General features: G+C 38.7%; 1 protein-coding gene across 3 annotated transcripts in view; it reads left to right on the top strand.

Moving 5' to 3' along the window:
• adam19a (ADAM metallopeptidase domain 19a) overlaps positions 1 to 26,758 on the top strand; it is a 684,192-nt gene that overhangs the window by 636,482 nt on the left and 20,952 nt on the right. For all 3 annotated transcript variants that reach the window (XM_028801514.2, XM_028801513.2, XM_051928363.1), the window contains exons 13-20: positions 257 to 346; positions 1,770 to 1,965; positions 4,238 to 4,346; positions 16,381 to 16,585; positions 17,624 to 17,701; positions 19,405 to 19,513; positions 20,793 to 20,937; positions 23,144 to 23,237. In XM_028801514.2, the coding sequence (XP_028657347.1) occupies positions 257 to 346; positions 1,770 to 1,965; positions 4,238 to 4,346; positions 16,381 to 16,585; positions 17,624 to 17,701; positions 19,405 to 19,513; positions 20,793 to 20,937; positions 23,144 to 23,237 (1,026 nt within the window). The remainder of the gene's footprint in view (positions 1 to 256; positions 347 to 1,769; positions 1,966 to 4,237; positions 4,347 to 16,380; positions 16,586 to 17,623; positions 17,702 to 19,404; positions 19,514 to 20,792; positions 20,938 to 23,143; positions 23,238 to 26,758) is intronic.

Raw genomic sequence — 26,758 nt, 5'->3', positions numbered from 1 at the left:
TGCCTCTTTGTGCTCCACATAAAGCACTAAATAAACACACAATGAAGTAAAGCCAGAGTGACGCCTCTGTTTGAACACTAACACCCAGTTTGGCCTGGCTAGTATAAAGCACAACAGGGGAGCACCCAAAAAAGGTAACAATAAATTAAGAGAGCAGATGAGGCACAGTGTAACTCCACAAGATGTAAATTGATTTCCATCAGGTGTTCTGCGAGTTCAGAAATTTTTAATTGAATGTTAATTCTGTTTTTAACAGGAATGTACAAATCCTTGTTGTAATCCAAACAACTGCACCCTGAGAGCTGAAGCCCAGTGTGCTCATGGTGTGTGCTGCGAATCCTGTAAGGTAACTTGGCTCCTCTTCAGCTTTTCCTTTAATTACAACATGGCATTAGTAATGTCTGTAAAATGTTTTTTATGTGGTTACCAAAAAAGTATAACAAAAGTTAAACACATAAAATGGTTTTGACCAGGAAACTGCATAGCAGCTTACTATGCACCATGTTTTCTGAGATAATTTGAACATTTTCGATTGTTTTGTCTGGGCCTTTTCATTTACGACAGTCATGATTTGACTTGATCTTCCTTTCACCACAAATAAGACAAAAGGAACAGCAATGTATCAATGGTGGCGAGGTGTAATGATGTTACAGTGAATTAAAATGTGTATGATCCCAATAAATAGCAGGTGTGGATTAAGGGTATGATTACCGTGAGACAAACTGGACATGGAAATCGTTTAGTTATCATTTACTTGTCAGCAATCATGTAATATAACACAGATTTTAACTGGTATTTCTAATGAGTATCAAAATTATACTTCTTTTTAGAAAAAGCTAAACTCTCCTTGATGATTGCTCACTTCATTAAATGTCACAGTAGGAATATTCATTAGTAGGTTCATTTATGCTGCAGGACTAAAGCTACAATTCTCATTTCTGTTTGTAGATTCAATATTTTGTCAGATTATTTACACTTGTAATTTTTATATGACATCTATGTCCTATTTTCTCACAGTTAACACCATAAAACAAGTGTGACTGAATGGTCTCCTCTTGTTTGACAAATTTCTTATATTTTAAGTGTGTACAAATAAAACTTCACCATACCACAGCAATAGTGCATTATATAGCACACTGTTTTAACTAAGGCTTTGCCTTCAGGGTTTACATTTTTTATTGTCTCAGAAGGTATGATTCCATTTAATTTTTTTCTTTCGTGCCATCACTTTCATTCTTGAACAGAGTTGCGCTGCAGTAATCAATCTAGTTTAGCTTGCTTGATACTCCTCAGGCATTAAACAGAATACCTCTTTGTCGTTCCACTAATCTGTATTGTCACAGACTTCACCCTCTTTTCAAAACGTACCAAACGATTATGCTTATCCATTCTATCTCACAGGCACTTACATGGCCGAAATGGTGTAAGCTTTTACTGTCTTATCTCGATATCCTCTTCCTGGTACTACTGAGGTAGGCTCCAGTTTCCACTGACCCTGAACTGAACAATAGAGTTACAGAAAAAAAGATGGATAGATAGGTTTTATTGCAGAGTTTCATTCCATCTTCTTAATTAATGTTACACTTTTTTTTTAACAAGATAATAGGAATGATATGTTATAAGAATACCCTTCCCTGCTACTGGAAGTAAATTTGTTTAATGGGAGTACAACAAATTTCTCATCATAATTCATTGCTCTCTGACAGAATGAATTTGAAATATGATCTGGGGAGCTTTAACATATAAACCTTTTTGTGCTTCTCTCATAGCTAAAGGAAGCAGGTACGATGTGCAGAGAACCAGCAGGTGCCTGTGACCTCCCTGAATACTGCACAGGATCCTCTCCTTACTGCCCCTCTAATGTCTACCTCCTTGATGGTTCAGTCTGCCAATATGGCCAGGCCTACTGCTACAATGGAATGTGCCTCACTCATGAGCAACAGTGCATTGAGCTCTGGGGATATGGTATGGATGGCAAGAAATGAATGCTGTATCTGAATGGGAACTGCCACAACTACATTGTGGGGAAGGGGTTTAGGAGGCTAAAGGGAAAAGGACAATTTATGAATTATAAAGTCTGCATATAATCCACAGCTGTAAAGACATGGCTTAGCCATGAGATGGAGCTACCAATAGTGCACCACTGTAAAAATCAATAAACTTTTCAATTATTATTTCAAAAATATATATTTTTAAGCAATATAAAATCATTGCTCTATTCATCATACAGTGCATCCGGAAAGTATTCGCAGCGCATCACTTTTTCCACATTTTGTTATGTTACAGCCTTATTCCAAAATGGATTCAATTCATTTTTTTCAGAATTCTACACACAACACCCCATAATGACAACATGAAAAAAGTTTACTTGAGGTTTTTGCAAATTTATTAAAAATAAAAAAACTGAGAAATCACATGTACATAAGTATTCACAGCCTTTGCTCAATACTTTGTTGATGCACCTTTGGCATCAATTACAGCCTCAAGTCTTTTTGAATATGATGCCACAAGCTTGGCACACCTATCCTTGGCCAGTTTCGCCCATTCCTCTTTGCAGCACCTCCCAAGCTCCATCAGGTTGGATGCGAAGCGTCGGTGCACAGCCATTTTAAGATCTCTCCAGAGATGTTCAATCGGATTCAAGTCTGGGCTCTGGCTGGGCCACTCAAGGACATTCACACAGTTGTCCTGAAGCCACTCCTTTGATATCTTGGCTGTGTGCTTAGGGTCGTTGTCCTGCTGAAAGATGAACCGTTGCCCCAGTCTGAGGTCAAGAGCGCTCTGGAGCAGGTTTTCATCCAGGATGTCTCTGTACATTGCTGCAGTCATCTTTCCCTTTATCCTGACTAGTCTCCCAGTCCCTGCCGCTGAAAAACATCCCCACAGCATGATGCTGCCACCACCATGCTTCACTGTAGGGATGGTGCCAGGTTTCCTCCAAACGTGACGCCTGGCATTCACACCAAAGAGTTCAATCTTTGTCTCATCAGACCAGAGAATTTTCTTTCTCATGGTCTGAGAGTCCTTCAGGTGCCTTTTGGCAAACTCCAGGTGGGCTGCCATGTGCCTTTTACTAAGGAGTGGCTTCCGTCTGGCCACTCTACCATACAGGCCTGATTGGTGGATTGCTGCAGAGATGGTTGTCCTTCTGGAAGGTTCTCCTCTCTCCACAGAGGACCTCTGGAGCTCTGACAGAGTGACCATCGGGTTCTTGGTCACCTCCCTGACTAAGGCCCTTCTCCCCCGATCGCTCAGTTAGATGGCCGGCCAGCTCTAGGAAGAGTCCTGGTGGTTTCGAACTTCTTCCACTTACGGATGATGGAGGCCACTGTGCTCATTGGGACCTTCAAAGCAGCAGACATTTTTCTGTAACCTTCCCCAGATTTGTGCCGTCCAGACAATTCTGTCTCAGAGGTCTACAGACAATTCCTTTGACTTCATGCGTGGTTTGTGTTCTGACATGAAATGTCAACTGTGGGACCTTATATAGACAGGTGTGTGCCTTTCCAAATCATGTCCAGTCAGCTGAATTCACCACAGGTGGACTCCAATTAAGCTGCAGAAACATCTCAAGGATGATCAGGGGAAACAGGATGAACCTGATTTTGAGGTTCATGGCAAAGGCTGTGAATACTTATGTACATGTGATTTCTCAATTTTTTATTTTTAATAAATTTGCAAAAAATCTCAAGTAAACTTTTTTCACATTGTCATTATGGGGTGTTGTGTGTAGAATTCTGAGGAAAAAAATGAATTTAATTCTTTTTGGAATAAGGCTGTAACATAACAAAATTTGGAAAAAGTGATGTGCTGTGAATACTTTCCGGATGCACTGTATGTTTGCAAATCTGGGAGGCACAGTGGTCAACACTGCTGTCTCACAGCTCCAGAGTCCTCAGTTCAAATCCTACCCTTGATATTATCTACATGGATCTTGCATGTATGGGTTTTCCTCCCACATACTAAAAAGGCATACATCTTTGAACTGGTAATTCCACATAAAGCTCTCATCAGCCAGGCTGGATTCCAGTCAAGAACTATCTGTTACCTTATACTTAATGCTGCCTCTGAGACCCTGAACTGAATCAAGTGGGATTAATAATGGATGTGTGGATATTCTTGCAATTTTCTTACCACTTTATCAGATTAAGTGACTTTCCTTATGCAGAAAACTACACAAAAATGGTTGCTAGTGTGCTTAATAGGTACGGGTATGAAATTATTTTTTCTTTTGCAGGTGCACAGCCTGCCCCTGATGCTTGCTTCCAGGATGTCAATGCTGCTGGGAATGCCTATGGAAACTGTGGAAAAGATAACCAAGGGAACTATGTGAGGTGTAAAGGAAGGTGAGACTACAGATATATCTGCTGTGCAGCTGGATGTTATCTCCAATTACTTTATAGAGTTTCACACATACCAAAATAAATATATCATCTCAGAAAAGAAAAATATTAGTACTGCCAGGCATTAAATGTTTTGGGATAGTTCCTCTGAGACATAAAATATTATTTAGTTTTGCTTTGGCATTGATCATTATGTTTCCTCAAGCAAAAGCGGTTTAGATTCCAGTCACAAACTTGGAAGAAGAGCTATGGTTTATCTTAGAACTATGATAGACTATCATCTGATTCTTTGTATGACACAAAATCGATAAAAATACTAATAATGAACATTTTAGAAAAATGAGCATTAAAGCTTAAATGTATTTGTTATCTGCACAAAATCTCAGCCCTCCCTTTTCAATTCTTAACCCAGGTGACTTGAGATAAATCACATACAACATAAAAAATCAGGAGGAAAATTCTAAAAAAATGTCAGATTACAAAAAGCATTTTGATTTATTTTCACTTAGTACACTTGTACTTATAGAGTACCTACCATGGTTACAAATAAAATTCCACGTGTACACAAAAGTATGCACACATACATTTATACTATTCACGTCAGGATTTTTTTGTGTATACAGTTAGCCACCGATTTATTTCATTGATTTCATCTGACATTGTATTTAAAATACTGTATCTAGTTCGGCACTTATCCATCCATCCATCCATCGTCTCCCGCTTATCCGAGGTCGGGTCGCGGGGGCAGCAGCTTGAGCAGAGATGCCCAGACTTCCCTCTCCCCGGCCACTTCTTCTAGCTCTTCCGGGAGAATCCCAAGGCGTTCCCAGGCCAGTCGAGAGACATAGTCCCTCCAACGTGTCCTGGGTCTTCCCTGGGGCCTCCTCCCGGTTGGACGTGCCCGGAACACCTCACCAGGGAGGCGTCCAGGAGGCATCCTGATCAGATGCCCAAGCCACCTCATCTGACTCCTCTCGATGCGGAGGAGCAGCGGCTCTACTCTGAGCCCCTCCCGGATGACTGAGCTTCTCACCCTATCTTTTTCACCACGACAGACCGATGCAGCGCCCGCATTACTGCGGATGCCGCACCGATCCGCCTGTCGATCTCACGCTCCATTCTTCCCTCACTCGTGAACAAGATCCCGAGATACTTGAACTCCTCCACTTGAGGCAAGATCTCGCTACCAACCCTGAGAGGGCACTCCACCCTTTTCCGGCTGAGGACCATGGTCTCGGATTTGGAGGTGCTGATTCTCATCCCAGCCGCTTCACACTCGGCTGTGAACCGATCCAGAGAGAGCTGAAGATCACGGCCTGATGAAGCAAACAGGACAACATCATCTGCAAAAAGCAGTGACCCAATCCTGAGCCCACCAAACCATTATCCAACATTTCACTTATCCGACGTTCTGCCGGCCTGTTTATGTCAGATAAGCGAGACTCTACTGTATATGTTTGTATATACAGTAATACACACATAATAAGTATATATAATATGCATATACATTGTGTGTATATGTGTTTATATAATTATATATGTGTATATATGCTGTACAGTATATATACCTGTACTGTATATAAATAAAAATGGAGTAAAATTCAATAAGTACATCCTACCTGTAGTGTACTTTGCAGCCAGTTCATAACAAAAGCATACGGTTTTCAGCAGTCACTACCAGAATGTGTCCACAATTACAAAGGGTTCTCTCCTGACGAAATTCATCATTCAGCAGTGGACAAGTCAAGCTGGCTAAGTTGCTAAGAGGAGAAGGCTTCAATGACATGATGCACGATGACGTTAATGACCTCATCGATAAACACTCGGATCCTCTAACAGACGAGGATTTGATTGAACTCACGAAGTCTGCAAGTGAGGAGGAGCAGGAAGAAGAGGGTCCAGGGAAGGAAGAAGATGAAGGCCTATCACTTGAATGGCTGGCAGTAGTTGTGAGAACGGCCAAACAACTGCAGGCAATGATAGATGGCTGGGATTCCGAAATGCTTTAGGCATTGCAGTTTCACAACAGCATTGATGCAGCCATTGAAGTCTATAAAAACCTCCTCACCCAAAAAAAGAAGCAACGGCAGCAACTGCCTATAACGATGTTCCTTACCCCAACAAACAAAGAAGACACGCCTATGCCTTCAGCGGAAGTTGCTATCCAGCAGCAGGAAGATACCCCTCCTAAACCGGGGTCCGTACAAAGGGCAGGGATGTAATCACTGCGAGCGTATGACCCGCACTTACTGGGTATTCCTCGTTCGTGGGGAACAATTGCAAGCCCTGGTCCTCATTATGAATGGGGTTCAATGGCTTAGCCACGCCTGTCGGCGTCGGGTAGACACACGTTGATCCATTCAGTGTAGCGCGCATGCAGTACCGGACATCCAAGGGCATCACAGACCTGTTAATGCTCAATCTCACGTGGCTGAAAGCCATTTGTCCCTCAAAGAAGTTGGACGCTGACCGCTTGGCGATCGCGTAACTATTTAGCAGTAGGGAGTCTCATTCGTTTTCGGAATTAACCAGACTAATCGCTCCACCAACTAAGTACGGCCATGCAACACCACGCACAGAATCGAGAAAGAGCTATCAATCTGTCAATCCTCTCCGTGTCCGGGCAGGGTGAGGTTTCCCGTGTTGAGTCAAATTAAGCAAAATTTGTGTGTGGTGAGTTGTTGCGTCCGGGCACATGAGCAGGCACTGTGAATGCCTTGAGAGCGTGGGTGGATGCGTGCCGGGGAATAATGAGTATCTATATATCTTCTTAGATATAGACAGCGTCTGATAGTTGTGATGGTTTTACACTCCAGTACATTGCGGTGAACGCTGGTAACAGTCAGGCGGGCGGGCAGGGCAGGCATTCTCGTCCCATGCTCTTAGAGTTGGTGGGCATGTCTCTCTATCGGTTCGAGTTGTTGGGCAGTGCTCTGTCGTTTGTATCCCATGGTCGGACAACTTGGTGGATTATATATGGAAATGCAGCCGAAACCGAAAAGAATAATGAAAAGTCAACGTGGCTCAGTGGTGCATGTGTACTGTAGCAGAGATGAAAGCGAGTTGGTGAGTTGTTGCATCTGGGCACATGAGCAGGCACTGCGAATGCCTTGAGAGCGCGGGTAGACGCATGTTCGAGTTGGTGGGCGTGAGTTGGTGGGCTGGGCTTTGTGAGTTGACTGACATGGCTATTTTTGTGTATCCCATGGTTGTCTTCCGGCAGTGTGAATGCCTCGTGAGACAGGGTGTCCTTGTTTGGTGAGTTGTTGCAGTGTGTGAGTTAAAAGCTGCGATGGTTTTACACGCTGGTAACAGTCAGGCGAGCGGGCAGGCATTCTCGTCCCATGGTCTTAGAGTTGGTGGGCGTGGCTCTGTGTTGTCAGCGGGCGTGGCTCTGTGAGTTGTCGGCGTATCCCATCGTCTTAGCGTTGGTGGGCGGGTCTCTGTGAGTTGGCAGGCGTGGCTATATCGTGCGTTTCCCATGTTTTGCACGCTGCATACAGCGATTCACATCCACGACAAACATGCCTCTTCTTAGATGGTCCTGCCGCGTCCACCCTCATTCTCAAAGCATACACACCGCCTGGTCATGCGCCCGCTCGCAAGAGCAACTCACAGAGACCCGCCCACCAACTCTATGACCATGGCGTGTAAAAGAGTTTGCGATGGTGGACGCGGTCGTGCGTCGTAACCGAAAAGAATAATGAAAAGTCAATGTGGCTCAGAGGTGCATGTGGACTGTAGCAGAGACAAACGCGAATGACGCCGTGTTTTGTGAGTTGCTGCGTCCGAGTTGGTGGGTGTGGCTCTGCGAGTTGTCGTCGTATCCAATGGTCTTAGAGTAGGTGGGCGTGGCTCCGTCCTGCATGCTCCATGGGTGTCTTGCTCACTGGCAGCTTAGTGAATTATATATATAGATTAGTGGGTCTGACTCTAAAGTAGTTGCAGCCTTTGATTATTCAGTGTGTTGTTTGCCTGGGTGTCTGATCTGCTCGTTTTAAATTGTCATTATTAAGATACAACGAAGGAGGAAAAACTGCACAGAGAAAGGGCAAAGTATAATGAAATCAACAAAAGAGAGTTAAGCATTTAAATCTATAGCAAAAGCAGAAATATTTCTGAATGTCTTATAAATGTAAAAATCATACTGCTATGCTTTTCTGAATGTCGAATAAAAGAAAAAAAAACCAGCTAATTAAATGAGATCAGTGCTATCAGGTGTTGTCACTGATTAGGAATCCGGTTGGAACAAAAACCTGCAGCCACAGGGGGTCACCAGGACCAAGTTTGGGAAACACTGCCTTAGGTGATGTAACGTAGAAGCACTTACCACTACTCTGCCATGCTTCCCATTTTTAGAAACATGAAATGGATAGCTTTTAAATGGAATCCTATTTCATTACATGGTTTATAAACCCCCGAATGCAGGTGGAAATTCTGTGTTTGATAGCCTGAGAATGTTCTGATGAAGATGGGCCTGATAAGTATGGAGAACTCCAATGTCTCTTTAGGGTGCACTGAAAGCATGTCAGCCCCAATACATTTAAGTGAACAGAGTTGCTACTTTAATCTAAAACGCTACTAATTCACACAGCCCATGAATTTAGCAAAACAGCACATTTTATGTTATGCTGCATTTATCTTCTAGGCCTAATGCCAAAGGCATTAAAGATGTTCCCCTTACTTGAAAAGAAAATTCAGAATATTTATTGCCCTCCAAAAGCAGTGATGATTATGACAAAACATGCTGTGTTAATGCTGTGATTTCTCTTCTCATTTACCATATGCATGAAGCCTAGTTCTCTGTTATTATGTGACTATATGTACCATCAATAACTCCAGTAATTCCCTAAAAGCCAGCATAAAAGTTATTTAATGATTCATGGGCCTATAAGAAAATTGACAAATATTCTCTCTGATTTGAGCAAATGTACAATAAGTACTATAATGTTCTCAGTTAATAATCCTCCCTCAGATCGTCACTTTTCATTATTGCATCTGTCTTACAGCCAGAAAAAGCACAAATGCTGTAACTTTTATTTCAGTACATAAAACTCTTCATTGTTTATAGTACAATTATTGGTGGTTCTGAAAATGATGGATTTTAAATGACATAAGACATTTCTAGAGTTTCATTCCACTGTGAAATTATAGAGTAATTTTTACAGAAACATTTATATTGGATTGAATTTTAATTTGAGTGTACAATAAAAAGAATATGAAAGCATTCAAGGAAAGAAGTGAATTCTTTCAGTGACTTATGGGACATAACATCTCGGTAGAAGGCAGTAGAAGTATCACTATACTTTTATAACAAGTCATTGTTAAACTACAACAGTTTTCATTTTATTTTATCAGCTTTCTACAGTGCATACCAAGGCACTTCATAAGTACATATACAAGGTGTAACTATCAAAATCTATTTTTACTTCTAAGGTATATACGGTGTACAGTCACATGTAGTTGACAGTGTCACTGACAAGAAATTCTTGGTTATGTAAGATAACTTAAAGAAAAACAGTTTCACTAATGGATCAATCTCTTGGACTTGAAGCCCGGAATAACCACAACCTAACCAAAACATTTGATTTATTGTGTCAAAAGTCAGAGAAAACTGCTGCAATAATGTTTTGTATTTTAGTCATCAGAAAAGGCAATTTTACTGCCAGTCTATGACCGATGTACTACAGATGGTAACATGTTCGATTGCAAATCATAGGAATTATGGTTATTTTCTTTTTCTTTATCATATGTGTGTTTTATATATGAATACATGTGCAGAAAATAATTATCAACACTAGATACATGACATAAAAAATATGGATTTATATAAAATTATCACAGAAAAGTATTGTGTCATATCTATTTAGAAACCTGCTTATATCGAGAGCAGGGTCGCAGGAGCCCGTTCAAGCACTCATCAGGCGCAAGACAGGAACAGTTCCTGGTCAGAGCAGTAACCCATCACAGGGTGAATACACACACACACACACACACACACATCTGGGACCAATTTAGCAACGCCAGTCCACTACACCTGCATGTCTTTGAACTGTGAGAGAAAATTGGATCACCTGGAGGAAACCCATGTGGACATGGAGAGAACATGCAGACTACATGCAGGCAGCACCCAGGATATGAACTTCAGTCTCCATTCATAGCAGCAGCTTTACCACTTTTCTGCCCTTAGCCCCACATTATTCTAAAACAATTAAGGTATTCACACAGTTTATGTTTCATTTTTACATGTTTCTTATGCATTTATTTTACTTTATTTTATTTTCTGAAATCTTACTAATATCTTGATAAATATTGCTGTGTCCATCGGTCCTTTATTAGTTCACATATCTGACTTTCTGCCACACGAACATTTAGCTGAGAGTTTGAAGCCATCATTCCAATTCAGAAATATGTCATTAGCACTCTATGCATTTATTTACTTATTTGTACTATAATAACTCTGTTCTCCATTCCATAAGAAAATGAAACATTTGGCCACATTCAAGCCTTGATTAACATCAGTAATATTAGAACATTAGAACAATTGTGACAAGAACAGGCCCTTCAGCTCAACAAAGCTCCTCAATCCCATTTGCCTAATTTCTCCAAAATAACATGAACACGAGTTTTTCAATATATTTTTATATATAAATATAGCTGTATTGATACTCATCCTATATGTAACACATGTTTTGTGATAGGGGTCTCATTTTTTTTTTTTACACACTTTAGGCATCCCTGAACACAATTTGCTCACTTCGTGTGTGTGTTTGTAATGACACAAGTCTGTGGACATCATCACAAAAACACATTATTCAATTCAAATTAAACTTGACAATTATTAGCATTTAGTAGATTTTAGATTCTGAGCATCTTGATCTGCACTGCTTTACTGCAATTATAGTCTTATGTAGGAAATATACAGTGGTGTGAAAAACTATTTGCCCCCTTCCTGATTTCTTATTCTTTTGCATGTTTGGCACACAAAATGTTTCTGATCATCAAACACATTTAACCATTAGTCAAATATAACACAAGTAAACACAAAATGCAGTTTGTAAATGGTGGTTTTTATTATTTAGGGAGAAAAAAAATCCAAACCTACATGGCCCTGTGTGAAAAAGTAATTGCCCCTGAACCTAATAACTGGTTGGGCCACCCTTAGCAGCAATAACTGCAATCAAGCGTTTGCGATAACTTGCAATGAGTCTTTTACAGCGCTCTGGAGGAATTTTGGCCCACTCATCTTTGCAAAATTGTTGTAATTCAGCTTTATTTGAGGGTTTTCTAGCATGAACCGCCTTTTTAAGGTCATGCCATAGCATCTCAATTGGATTCAGGTCAGGACTTTGACTAGGCCACTCCAAAGTCTTCATTTTGTTTTTCTTCAGCCATTCAGAGGTGGATTTGCTGGTGTGTTTTGGGTCAGTGTCCTGTTGCAGCACCCAAGATCGCTTCAGCTTGAGTTGACGAACAGATGGCCGGACATTCTCCTTCAGGATTTTTTGGTAGACAGTAGAATTCATGGTTCCATCTATCACAGCAAGCCTTCCAGGTCCTGAAGCAGCAAAACAACCCCAGACCATCACACTACCACCACCATATTTTACTGTTGGTATGATGTTCTTTTTCTGAAATGCTGTGTTCCTTTTACGCCAGATGTAACGGGACATTTGCCTTCCAAAAAGTTCAACTTTTGACTCATCAGTCCACAAGGTATTTTCCCAAAAGTCTTGGCAATCATTGAGATGTTTCTTAGCAAAACTGAGACGAGCCCTAATGTTCTTTTTGCTTAACAGTGGTTTGCGTCTTGGAAATCTGCCATGCAGGCCGTTTTTGCCCAGTCTCTTTCTTATGGTGGAGTCGTGAACACTGACCTTAATTGAGGCAAGTGAGGCCTGCAGTTCTTTAGACGTTGTCCTGGGGTCTTTTGTGACCTCTCGGATGAGTCGTCTCTGTGCTCTTGGGGTAATTTTGGTCGGCCGGCCACTCCTGGGAAGGTTCACCACTGTTCCATGTTTTTGCCATTTGTGGATAATGGCTCTCACTGTGGTTCGCTGGAGTCCCAAAGCTTTAGAAATGGCTTTATAACCTTTACCAGACTGATAGATCTCAATTACTTCTGTTCTCATTTGTTCCTGAATTTCTTTGGATCTTGGCATGATGTCTAGCTTTTGAGGTGCTTTTGGTCTACTTCTCTGTGTCAGGCAGCTCCTATTTAAGTGATTTCTTGATTGAAACAGGTGTGGCAGTAATCAGGCCTCGGGGTGGCTACGGAAATTGAACTCAGGTGTGATACACCACAGTTAGGTTATTTTTTAACAAGGGGGCAATTACTTTTTCACACAGGGCCATGTAGGTTTGGATTTTTTTTCTCCTTAAATAATAAACACCATCATTTAAAAACTGCATTTTGTGTTTACTTGTGTTATATTTGACTAATGGTTAAATGTGTTTGATGATCAGAAACATTTTGTGTGACAAACATGCAAAAGAATAAGAAATCAGGAAGGGGGCAAATAGTTTTTCACACCACTGTATATGCGCTGGAGTGAAAACTTTTTTATTTTTTAACAGTTAAATCACACACAGGTTAATTGAATTGCTCAGGGCCACACAGTGAGTCACAAGTGGTGACTGAACAAACGGAGTCAACTGAGAATTGGACTGTAAAATATGTCACCTCTTTTAGCGAAGGCCCAACTTAAGTTTTTTTTATATAATTTCTTCACATACTGATAAACAGATATTTTCTATTTAATATTGTGTAACCACTGTTAATGAACACCACTGAATGACTGATATTTGTAAAGGTTAAGGAAAAATAATTAAGGCTAGGGACATCTAACAATCTACATCAGTGCAGATTTGAATCTGCTTTATAAAGTGGGGTCCTGTCCAGGGTTATTTTTCAAGCAATTATACAGTGTTCATTGGGCAGAAGTGGAGAAACATACACCTTGCATTATTTTTTTTTTAATAGCCGACATTTTATTTGTGTCTCTTTTATCACAGCTCTAAACACACAAGAGGTTACAAGCAAGGTGAACTATTTCTATAATATGGATAACAACCATTTATTGCTAATGAATACAAAGCTAGGTTTTTTTTTGATTTTATCTGCATAAGTTTAAGGATTTTTACATTTTTTTATAGCTTAAAAAATTGTTACAACTGTTACTCACATGAATTCTGATAATGGCGGTTCTCTAAGTGAAGATACCGTTTACATGTTCCACTTCATCCTTCGGTCTTAGATCATGTGATCTTCTTTATTTTAGTAGTTTGTCTTCGTCCAGAATATTCTGAGGGGGGATTTGTGAATAACACTGCTTTCAATCCCTCAATTTTTTGCCTACAGAAGGCTTTTCTTTTTTCACTCCTCCTTTCCCCTGCTTCTGCCAGGGTCACAATGCAGTAAAGGGATTCAGTTCTGAAAATTCCCTCATGAGCATCTAGGCTTAGAATCATAGATGTTACTTCACAGAACTCTGACTACTGTTAACAGACCGTCAACCAGCTCTCAAACATAGACTTTCATTTTGTTCCCCTTCATTGTCTTATTTAAGTAGACAGAGTGTTAAGTTACCAATTAAGAACATGGCTGACTCAGGTTTTCTAAAACTTTGAGATTTAAGCAAATCCCTAAGTGTCATGTTTCTGGATGATGAATTTTTTATGTTATAGATGTCTGGAGATTCAAATATAAGCAAAAGATCTATTTCAGCATAACGTGACAGGACTTTCAATGTGCAGTAGTGGACTACTTTTTAAATGGTTGTAATTTAGCTTTTCTCTAAACTCTCCATCTGAAATTTAATTTCATACTGGATACGTTATAACTCAAGTTCATATGCACACCTTCAAGTATTATCTCTATCTTTCATATAATCCACAAAAATTTCAAATCTATAGCATCCCAGGAATGGGATAATAAGGGTTATTTTTGTGAATATTTGGGGCCAAATTAACAAAGCACAATAACGTGCAGTGAATACACTTGACTTGAGCATTCCTAGTTTTCCTACTCTGTCTCTGTTTAGCATTCGTTTGCTCAGAGGTTGATGTGCTTGCTGCTTCCTGAGCAGATCTTCTTTTCTCCACCCTAGCGGCCCGCTTCTTCTCTTCTTTCATCGGCATCTTTTCATGTTAAAACTGATTAAATCAGTGTTTGTGTTGCAATTACTTAGTACGTTTTCTTGAATTTTTCACTTAAGCTGGCACTTAAGTCTTCAATCTCCTCAAGAATGATTTAAGATATGAAGAGGCAGGAGAAGTGACAGCGAAGGCGGTAGGGATGAGAATGGCGCCAATACACATTTGCCACACGGCCGGCCGCTCTGCTGCCTGCTGCTGAGAGTTGATTCTACAATAAAATAAAATAAAAATAAAAAGATGAATAACCTTGGAGGTCAATCATCACCCCAAAAGTGGATAGTAGATGTCACGTAGTATATGTGTACCAAATTTCAGGTCAATAGGTCAAACAGTTTGTGAGCTACAGGTGATTTAAAATCCTGGACAGACAAACGAACAGCCGCGGTAGTGTATTATATATAAAGATATATAAAAATTCCATCCATCCATTATCAAACCCGCTATATCCAAACTACAGGGTCACGGGGGTCTGCTGGAGCCAATCCCAGCCAACACAGGGTGCAAGGCAGGAAACATACCCCAGGCAGGGTGCCAGCCAACCGCAGTATATATAAAATTAAATATATTAAATATTTTTCAGTATTATAAATTCTTCTGCATCGGAAATGGCTTATGCACATTTCAGAGTATAAAAACGTTTTATACATGAGGCTCTTGGACTCTTCTGTACCTTCTCTTTCCGATGTACAAGAGAGACTGTTCCCTTTGGGCATAATTGGCACAAAGTTGGTACTAGCTGCGTGCTGTAAAATCTCCAGACTTTCTATCCATCAATTTTTGCAAATCTTCCTTCTTAAACTTTACATTACTTTAATTATCTTCAAGAATGAATGATGCAGTAGGCTCTAGTACTTATAACTGGCAGTCCTACATGCAACTCTTTAAAGATCGCATGGATATGAGGTTGGATTTGATGTCTGTGTCTGTGTGTTTGTTATTTGACTGTTCCTTCCACCTTCTGAGTTTATCGTCATCTACTTGGAACTGTGAGGTGGCTGGTGGGTGGTTTTGGTTTAGTGATTTGTAATCATTCTTTATTTGAATATTTATTTAAAAAACATTTGACATAACAAAACACGAACAGTGTGACATGCTTGCCTAATACAATAAATACTCTGTATACTGAGGCTTTTAGCTACACAGGAATTTCTTGATTTCCCTTATTCATTTTGTATAAAATTTTGGAAATGCCTTACATTTTTATTTTGATTAGACATAACACATGAAGGAACAGAGAAAAAAATTATTTAAAATTCTGAAAGTGTAAATTTAAAATCACAAGAAAATTAAAACAATAAATAAATACTTTTTAAAGCATTCTGTGTGTTACTTAATTTGTATTTACATAATAAGGTTTATTTTTCAATTTAAGGATTATTAATGTACAAGATAACAAATGTGTAGTTATTTTTTAAAAACTGCATGCTTATGGTATGTTTTATAAAAAAAGCTTTATTATGTTAAGTTTTACAAAATATTTCATAAGTGTATTTAATAAGCTTTTAAATAAGCTTTAATAAGTGAATTTCCCATTGGGATTAATAAAGTATCTATCTAAGTCAAAGATCACGTTAGTCCATATGCACATGTGCAAAAGTAAGTACACCTTGTTTCAACTGCAGATTTATACATGATATATCATGATATACCTAATAATCATATACTGTAGTCCTCAAAAGGTCCTAAAACTGAACAAATCTTACCTTGCAAAACAAAGACAGATTTTTACTTTGTTGTTTTGTTCAACATTAAAAAAGCTCAGACAACCGGCAAGGTGCTTTCCACTTCTCTGAGAGATTCTGCATTCATATTTCATTCCAAATTTAGATACATGTACAAAACATTCTAAAGAATTTCTTTTTCTTTTCTTTTCGTCTAGCGATGCAAAATGTGGGAAAATTCAGTGCCAGAGTGCAGCAAAGAAGCCAGTTGGAACCAATGCTGTTTCTATAGACACCACAATTCGTTTCAATGGTCGGGAAGTGAAGTGTCGTGGAACCTTTGTATATGCCACTCAGGATGGGGAGGGTGACATGCCAGATCCAGGGCTCGTCATGACAGGCACCAAATGTGGTGACGGGAAGGTACGTATTCATAAATGGTACATAATGCTCATGAAGATACTGAGTACAAGGTGAACATGCAGCTGAATAACATAAAGGAAACACTTGAGTAAATGAGATACAAACTGTACTGCAAGCAGGGACTTTTATAAACTGTAGTCAGTAAGATAATAATTACCACCGGATACTGTTTTATATTATGTTGTTTACACAACATATGTTGTTTTATGCAACATTTGGCCTTTGGAAAACAAGTGGCCAAAACAAGTACAATACAAGTAAAAAAAATATACAGTATAAACACATTCATGATGAGTTGACCTTTTTTTAACAAATGGATGACCACATGCATGCATACACCAAAAAAAATCTACAGATCTAAACGGTAGTTCAGCTCAGTGAAGAATTCTGTTTGCATTGCTAAGGTCTGAGGCGTATTTTGTGGCTTCGCTTAGGTGCACATTGATTTCCTCAAAGATCAAAACCAATAATTACAAAGCAATTCTAAGTGATCACAGTGAATCATGAAGGTAATGAGCTCTTATAGGATACAAGTGGACAATGAACAGAGCGTGACACGAATGTGAACCACACATCATGGCTTCGTTAACAGATCTTGATCCAGCTGAGCATTTATTGGAGATTCTGGAGCAGTGCCTGAGATATTACTTTCTGCTATCAAAATAACAAATGATGCAATTTGTCATGGAAGAATGATGATGCATCACTTGAATACAGTTTTAGACACTTATTGAACTGATGCCAAGACACACCAAAGCCAATCTCATGGGAGATTAAAAATCTGTTAAAACAATTTACTTCTTAATTTCTGTTATTATGTCAGTTACCAGCATCTTAGCTACTACAACCCCTGAAGAATTTTATAAATATAAAGTATCAATACAGAATACTTTTTGTATATCTATACAGCAAAACAGTTAATGAAGCATTTAAACGTTATTAACTGCAACTCTAAGTTGGTCTCATATGAATAAGTTTCAGGATTATGCATGACATAATGGCTAGATGAATGATTCTGTATTCCTTTTTTTGTTACAGATTTGCAGAGAAAGAAAGTGTCAGAACGAGTCTTTCTCAGAGCTTGCTGCCTGTGTCTCCCACTGTAATAGCCATGGGGTAAAAAAAATATTCTTGTTTATTAGTATATGTTGGTGTCAGCCTTGGGGGCATTTCTAGGTAACAATTATTTTAATAATAGAAATAAGTGAAAAAGCCCACGCCTCACATTAATTCTTTAGATTTGGTCTTTCTTATGTTCTATAAAGTGTGACCTGTCATTGCTTCAGTAAGCCTTTGTCTGTATCCTAAATATCTTCATTTACAAAAAGATCACTCAACATTATCATTAAACCATTAAATCATTATCATTAGACCATTAAAAGAAATTATCCTTCTGGATATGCTTTGGTGTGGAATTCCATACAAATCTAAAACATTCAGATAACTCTTGAAGAACATTCTGGATATCATTTTAAATAAATGAGTTGACTAAGACAGATAATATTTGATTAGGTTTAGATAAGTGGGTATAGTGTAAAGCAGTGCTTCTATCTGTCCTCTGGGTGCCTTCTGAATCTAAGAGCTCTTTCTACTCACTTTCATAATCAAAAATCCATTTCTGCCTTTAATTAAGAGCTCTTTGTTCAATTAGCTGACTTTACTGCTTTCTTTCTATTGTCAGAAATTTACCACAGTACGTTATTTACTTTTGTTAAAATTTTAGAAAGGCTGCCATAGCATATATAGCACAACAGTTTCTTTGTTTATATACATCTTTTTAATTTCCATCCATTATCCAACCCACTATATCCTAACTACAGGGTAACAGGGGTCTGCTGGAGCCAATCCCAGCCAACACAGGGTGCAAGGCAGTAAACAAACCACGGGCAGGGCGCCAGCCCACCGCAGGGCACACACACACACCCCCACACACCAAGCACACACTAGGGACAATTTAGAATCGCCAATGCACGTAACCCGCATGTCTTTGGACTGTGGGAGGAAACCGGAGCACCTGGAGGAAACCCACACAGACACAGGGAGAACATGCAAACTCCACGCAGGGAGGACCCGGGAAGCGAACCCAGGTCTCCTAACAGTGAGGCAGCAGCGCTCCCCACTGTGCCACCATGCCACCCTCTTTTTAATTCGCTTTTCTGAATTGTTTTTTTCCTTAATTGCAACTAAATAGTGACAAAAAACCTTCACAGGTACAAAGTGACAATGAAGGCTAATGTGGAGCTGCTAATTGTGTAATTTACAACTCTGTGCTCATTAAAAAGTAACAGCTCAAATAACAAAAATGTTTCGTTATGCCAATGCTCAAGTAAGATCAGTAAATTAATGTATCCTGGTCTTTGGCATATCAAGGCTGGGCTCATTTGAGTGCGTGTGGGTGTGTACACTAGTGTGCCTGGCATAGAGCTAACATTGAACCCAAGGCTGACCTTGGCCTTTATAATTAAAAAAAAAAACAAGTTTAAAAAAGGGGGTGAATTAATTGTTCATCACTGCATTGTACATGACAAGATTACATTTTTATTTAAGTAATTATTTTTATGTAGCTTTGTGGTATTTAATTTATTTTCTCCTCACAGATGTGTTTCTATTTATCAAACAATAGGGAAATGTGTCTGTGGTACAATGCATTTTGCAGAAAAAAATAGTTAAGTACAAAAATGAGTACAGAAGCTAAAATGTAAATCAAACCTCTCCTCAGGAAGTATAATATGAACTGAAACTATAGACATGAAAAGAAATATAGACTCTGCTTCAATTCAATATATTTTATAAGCTGCTTTCCCATTACTTTGTTCTAGGTCTGCAACAGCAATAAAAACTGCCACTGTGATCCTGGATGGGCTCCTCCATTTTGCCGAAAGCCTGGCCTTGGTGGCAGTGTGGACAGTGGCCCTGTGCAGAACCACAGTAAATAAATCTCTCTCTCTCTCTCTCTGTCTCTTTTGGCATAAGTATAAAACATTTCCATAAAAACTGAATGCAATCTATTAAAAGAATTTAAAGAAACCATGGTAGCAGTTGACGCCCCACAAAAAGATCTTTATCTGAACAACTGGATATTGATGCTAGTAACTGCCAGACACATAAAAAACATAAACGGACAGTGTGTTTTGTAGTGTGTGAATTCCCTATTAATTTCAGTTGTTTTTCAGACCACCAGGTAAAAAAGTTTTGTTTTGTTACACAGAGTGTTGTCTAACATGTACTCTTAACTGATGTGACATTCAAATGGTTATACATCAAGAGCAAGTTGTTCAAAATAACATATTTACCTTGAAGATCTAGTTAAACCAGTCCAGGCCATTTTGCTCTTATTATTAGAAAGACGCCAAAAGGAGATCTGTCACACTTAATACCTCATCCAGTCTCTCATTTTCCCTTTTTCCAACCCATGGACTAGAATTTCTGTTGCTTTTCCGCTGTGGACTTGTTAGATCTGTTCGGAAAACATCTGTAATCAACAACCTTGTGTATTTGGTGGTAAAACACCATACAGAACAGCGTTTTATGATTTATCAGTTTAACTACTCTATACTGTGGCTTGAATTTGTTCCTTATCTCACAATATTAATACGTGATGTTGTCTTTTACCTTGTAATCTACAGATTTTTGCTTATTTAAGTAAGTTAATTACTTTTTTAATTTTGACTAAGACTGGTAAAGAGACAATAAAACATCCTTAAGAAGTAGGAATGAATATATGGAAGTAGTGGTGTGCAGAGGCGACAGAATGGTCTCACAAAATGTCTAAGTTAAGTAAGAAGGAAGATGCTGTTAAAGAAAAAAAAAACAGTACAGTATCCTATAATACAAACCAAATAAAAAAGAAAATAGAAAAAGGTAAACTAGTGAACAAGGGAAAAAATGTCTGTAAGTACAGAACTGTGGCATGCATGCATACATATGAAGCAATCAGTCAGAGGCTTGAGTTCGGGCTGAAGCCATTTTTATAACTTGGATCCTACTTGGAACATGAATACTGACTAAAGCCATTACTGAAAAAAGAGCCATCTTCCCAGTCCTGTGCTACAGCCTCAGAATGTCCAACCTATGTTGCAGAACTTCAGATTATTTTATGGATGGTGAAATTTGTACTTTTCACAAGCTGATGTTATCTGTTGAAAGTAATGTCTTCAGCAAAAACTAACCTTTTTTATGTTTCTAAAATACTATTTGTCTATTTCAGGTCAGCAAGGCCTTGTTGCTGGACTTTTGTTTACATTCCTAGTAATACTGCCAGGTGTTCTTGGATTATTTTATTGTTACAAAGTGAAGACTTCCCCTTATCATAGATGGCTGGCAGAAAGAAGGCAGAAAACTAAAGTATGCAGGTAACAATAATAATAATAATACAAAAAAAAAAGTTTTGCTTATTCTTCTATACAGTAAAAAGGGGTTATATAACTTATCATTAATACCAAGGATGAGAAACAAAGTTCACTCTACCCCAATTCTCACAACAGTCCTCTACTAAAAAAGTGGGTTCAGAAAATGCATGGATGTTAACAGTTTATCAGACGGCAAATGTCACATAGTGTTTTAAGCTTCATTATGTGATTGTGAACAGAGATCCCAAAATGCTGATATCAATATTTTGATGTGCCTACACCGATATCACTACAGGTACATTGATTCTACATCTAATCATCAGCAGCTATTATATTCTCTGAACATGTTCATCACTAGAGGTAGCTGATCAGTGATACCAATGATCAAGCTTTATTTTATGTAGTATCCAAGAAAAGTTACTGTAGGAAGCCAGTAAGATAATAGTGCAGTGACCTTATAAAACATCGACAGTAAAATAACTTGCAGGAATGACAAATATCAAAAGGAGTCTGGCAGTATATAGACATTAAATTATAAGCTTTTAATGACAGCAAGGTAAGATAGCACAGTATAACTGCCCTACTGTCTATTTTAGGGTATGGTAAGAACTTGAAGAGACTGCTAGGAATTTGAAAAGAAAGCAGCTAAATCTAGAGAGAGAGTTCAAAATCATATTACAGCTAGAACAAACAAATATATTCTTTATTACCATTTTTAATCATTTATGTTTAAACATTAATAGAATTCAAGTATTAGTAGCCTTAGTTATTCAGCAGAAGAGTGGATAATTTTCCTTTTCAAGCTGCTGTAGGTATCTGTAGGAGGTCACATTTAGAACATCCTTGTTCACTGCATAGTTCAGTAAGACTGATTCATAGAACTACAATTTCAAGAACAATTCATGAGAAAAGCAATTTTATTTTTTTCCTTCCATCTGTCTTACATTAACAGTTAAATGTGCCAAACTTATATGTGGTGCCAGACAATCACAGAGATAAACTTCGAGGTAAACATACACACATAATAACCTACTTAGGGCAAATGTTAAGTCACCAATTAAGCTAACATGCATTTGTTTAGAATGTGCCACACCAATATCTTCCAAATGTTAAGTGATATTGCTGTACAAGCTGGTATTTAAGGTGATTGATTCACAATAAAAGTACATAATATGGAGACGCCCTTGCCACATAGTAAATCGGAGAGGCCTCTGTAAGGTTACCTGACCCTTAAAGCATGAACTGGGATCCAGGATTGCACGAACAATGGGGCTGCCAGGAGAAGTACTAGCGGGATGTTGCTGAGACTTCTAGAGAGCAATTCTGACTCTGACAGTGGTACAGTAAGTCAACCCTCTGAAAGTGATTTCCATGTGGGGTGTAAAAGCACCAAAAAGTCCAAATATAGTGGCGAAAACAGCAGATGAAGGGGGTGTTGAATGCCATCATTGCAATGGGTCACTGCTTTGACTGATTGTGTGACAAGAGTATGTAGTTTGGGTCTTAAGTGCCACCAGATACATTATTTTCTTGTGCCTGTAAACTTCTCTCTATTGTATGAATTATTTTGTCAGTAAAATACCTCTGCAAAACTGAGTTTGCCTCCTTGCACTTACTCTTGGGCTTATGTCATCTCCTGAGTTAACTCTTACAGATCACAATTAATTTTTATCAATAAAAGAAAAATGTGTCACAATTTAAAACTCAAGGCTGTATCTCTTTACATTAATAAAATAACACAATTTTAATTAATAGTATCCACAGCACATTATGAGTAGTTAAAAAGAATCGAATGTGCTTTACTCATTTTCCAAAACTGTGCAGTGTTAACCACGCAGTGCTATTATGTATAAAGTTTCAATGAAGATTCAAAAATAATATAATATATACAAATAACATAGTTTCTTAAAATGTATCAAAATAATGTAAATGCAGTATCGTCATTTTTAAGATAGGGATGTAAAAAAATGAGTTTCATAGTACCAGATATTCTTAGCATTTTAGGTTAACAGGTTAAAGAAATAGTTGATGTTTTAATTGGTTTTTCAGTGGCATACTATACTGCATGTGGGAGGACAAAGCTGCTCATAAAAAAAATCCCCTTTCTTCATTTGTTATAAATTGACTACAATAAGATATATAAAGCTACATCACACAAGGATTGACGCTAATCTCTGCAATATTAATGTTTTTTCTTTCTTTTAAAAAGAAAAGAGGCATCTGAAGAGAAAACCAAAAATGGGCAAATTAACCCCGATTTTCATCTGAAGATAATAGGTTCATCCAGCAATAATGCAAAGAAGGTAAATTTCAATATATTCAGCTTGCAGTTATGGATTAAAGATGTTTAGTAATTTAAAATGCTAGTGTAATGTGGCCGAAATCGATATGTAAATTAAAGAAAGAAACTTATCCTCTAACAAGACAAGTCTGGCAAAACCTTTTGGTCAGTAATCAGGCAGGAGAAAAGCCTTTCATTGTTTCATTTATTACTCATCAGCTAATGCTTGAACGGGGGGGGCATTCTTCTACAGCATGATCAGAATGATTGGACAAACAAAGGATAGAGGTTTATTTTATAAACTATTGAATTTGCATACAGTGTCAATTAATGCATACATTTACTCTGATTGGTTCGTTGATTTACACCCAAATGATCTATATACCCTTTGGGTTGAGCCACCACCCCTGAAATGTCTGTGCATGTAACAACTGTCCATTCTGGTTGTTTACAAAAAAGTTAGTCAACTTTTAGTCATCTTTCAGTACATTTTGTGCATTACATCTTTGTCTCTGTTGTTATCTTGACCTTTATCTGGTTTCCTGATATGCCTGAACAGATTTCTAAAATTAAATAACCCTTTATGTTATCTATTTAAGATGAATGCTATGTTACCCTAAAATTATTCTTCCACATTAAGCACAGAGAATATGCTTTTATACTATGATGTTATGTTATAGTTAAGCTATATTTCATGTTATGATCTAAGATGAGTTCACTGCTTTATATCAGATTGTTAGCTATGTAAAATCACACACCATATCATGTTCAAGGGGCAGCACGATGGCACAGTTGTAGCGCTGCTGCCTCGCAGTTAGGAGACCTGGGTTCGCTTCCCGGGTCCTCCCTGTATGGAGTTTGCATGTTCTCCATGTGTCTGCATGGGTTTCTGCCCACACTCCAAAGACATGCAGGTTAGGTACATTGGTGATCCTGAATTGTCCCTAGTGTGTGATAGGTGTGTGTGTGCATGTGCGCAGCGGTGGGCTAGCACCCTGCCTGGGATTTGTTCCTGCCTTGCGCCCTGTGTTGGCTGGGATTGGCTCCAGCAGACCGCTGTGGCCCTGCATTAGGATATAGCAGGATGGACAATGACTGACTGACATATCATATTCAGTACCACGCCTAGACTTCAGCTGTGGCTATGTATCTGGCAGTGGACTGGTGCCCCTTCCAGTGTTATACCTAAAGTTGCCAGGATCGACACTGGTGCCTGGTCTCCCTGAACTGAAAAAGTGGGTTAAAGAATAGATGGATATTTGCTATTATTAGAAAATAGCCAGCATTCACTGTTATGAGGAAAGATTAAAAGAGCTCAGTATTGTCAGCCTAAACAGAAGCTGACTAGAGGTGACATGAGTGAAGTGTTTAAAATTATGAAAGGAATTAGTACAGTGAATCGAGACTGTTACTTTAAAATGGGTTCAACAAGAACATGGGGACACAGTTTGACACTTGTCATAAGTAAATTTTGCACAAGGATTATGAAGTTTTTTATTCACACAGAACACTACAGACATGGAATACGTTAGCAAGTAGTTTGGTGAGCAGTAGGACTCTAAGGTCATAAAAAGATAAAAAGATGAATAATTAAGTGAAATTAGAGATTACAACATATTTCTTCTATTTTACTCAAAACCTTCTATGGATCCAAGACTTTGTAGTCAGTTTACTCCTGCACTTCATTAATTGTTTAAAGCTATACAAGTGTGCAGCCTATATTTTGATGGCCTCGACTGCAAGGCAGGAACCTAACCTGAAACAACAGCTATTCATTGTAGTGCATACATACTGATATATGCCTAGTTTAAGGTTGTCAAATCAACCCGACCTACACATGTGTGGAATGTGGGAGTACCTGGAGAAAATATGTGAACAACTAAGCAAAAATTACAGAGATAAGGCTATGAGTAGACACAGCATGACCAAATGTGTTGTGTTTCAAGGTGAGGTAAATGACAGTGTTTTCACCTGAGTATCTTGTCAAATTTAATTTTTGTAAAAGGAAAAAAATAAAGGCCTCAGTTTTTGTTGAATTATACAATTGAAATTAAATGGGCATACAGAACAGTATCTGCAAGGTGTGACTTTTATCTGTAATAAATGCCTGTTTTATAATCTTCTCTTCAGGCTGTATGCCACAGAGATGCTGTTTTATGAGGATGGAGTACTGCCTTTACACTTGCAAAAATCATGTAAATATGGGGTTATTTTTAGCACAAATCAACAATCTCCTGCAATGTTTAAGCATTTTGCAGTGGGATGGGTTCAGGTGAAAATTTCAAACTAAAACAAATTTCCTTCAACACACATTATATAGTGTGCTACCAAAGAAATGCAGGTACTGCCCCAAGGACACATTTAAACATTCTCGGTCAAGCCTAGTAAAAAGTATCTGTTAGCAAGCTTATTTAACTCCAAACTGGCAAATGCACACTAATGACAGAATAAATGTTATTAAACATGTATACTCTGTTAAGTACAGTTTCATGTTGTAGAGTTGTTGTTTTTTTAACCAGAAAGATAATACATAAAAAGTACAGTGGATGGGCTCATTGTGAAAAACAGCTGAATATTTTCATTTTTCAGCAAAAAGAGAGGGTTGGAAAGTGACAGAGACATAATCCAAAATGATTATCATGTGAGAAATGTTTGTAAGATAACAGAGTAAATCAAATCTTGTGTTGGAAATCAGCTTTTTTTTTGTTAGAAAGAAGAATGTATAGTACTCACTAGAGATGTCTTGTGATGCCATGAAAAAAAAATCCTGCAGTAGTTTTCAGTTATCTCTCAGAATAATGCACAGTAGACATTGCCCAGAGACAGTGTTTCTCAACGTTTTTGGTGTCACAACCCAATTTTTTCCACATAAGTGTCTTTGTGACCCCATCATGATTTTCAGAATGAGGGTGTGGGCTTTCCCTTTTGGTGCATCAAACGTGATCCTCAGAGCAGGTTTCAAGCATGATTGGACCCACTGCACAACCCACTCTGTGAAACACTACCATTATAAATAATATCAAGTCGCGACCCATAGGTGGCAGCCCAAGACCCAAATGTGGGTTATGATCCAGTGGTGGAGAAACACTGCCTTAAGATCTGTGAAGTTTTTGATTTGAAGAATCCATATTACTAACCAAGAATGGTAAACCGGATGGCATGGACGCAGGTACATGGCGATGGGACCATGAGACATACTGCGCAGGCACGTACAGCGCGCGTCTCATAAACCGCACGCGAAGTCATATCCACCGCGAACGAAGGAGTCACAGCCCAAAAACGAAAGAGCTCAACTGACGTGAATGAGAAATGAAGCAACAACGCGCCCATAGCTAACGACTAACGACACAGCCATACAAAAAAGAGGATTCTGCGCTGCAGCCCAGATTCAAGCGGAAGAGGCTACGGCGGCCCCACAGGTCCACAATGATAGTACGGAAGGCGCAGGCGTCACCGCCATATTGTGAGTGGCACTACTGCGGAGTGAAGTTAGGAATAATGTGCTGCTTGGGATTGTACAAACCGCTGAACGCTTTACACCGA

Source organism: Erpetoichthys calabaricus, chromosome 5 (assembly GCF_900747795.2).
Source record: "Erpetoichthys calabaricus chromosome 5, fErpCal1.3, whole genome shotgun sequence".
Taxonomy (NCBI): domain Eukaryota; kingdom Metazoa; phylum Chordata; class Cladistia; order Polypteriformes; family Polypteridae; genus Erpetoichthys; species Erpetoichthys calabaricus.
The sequence above is the reverse complement of the archived record's forward strand: the minus strand, read 5'-3'. Positions and strand labels throughout refer to the sequence as shown.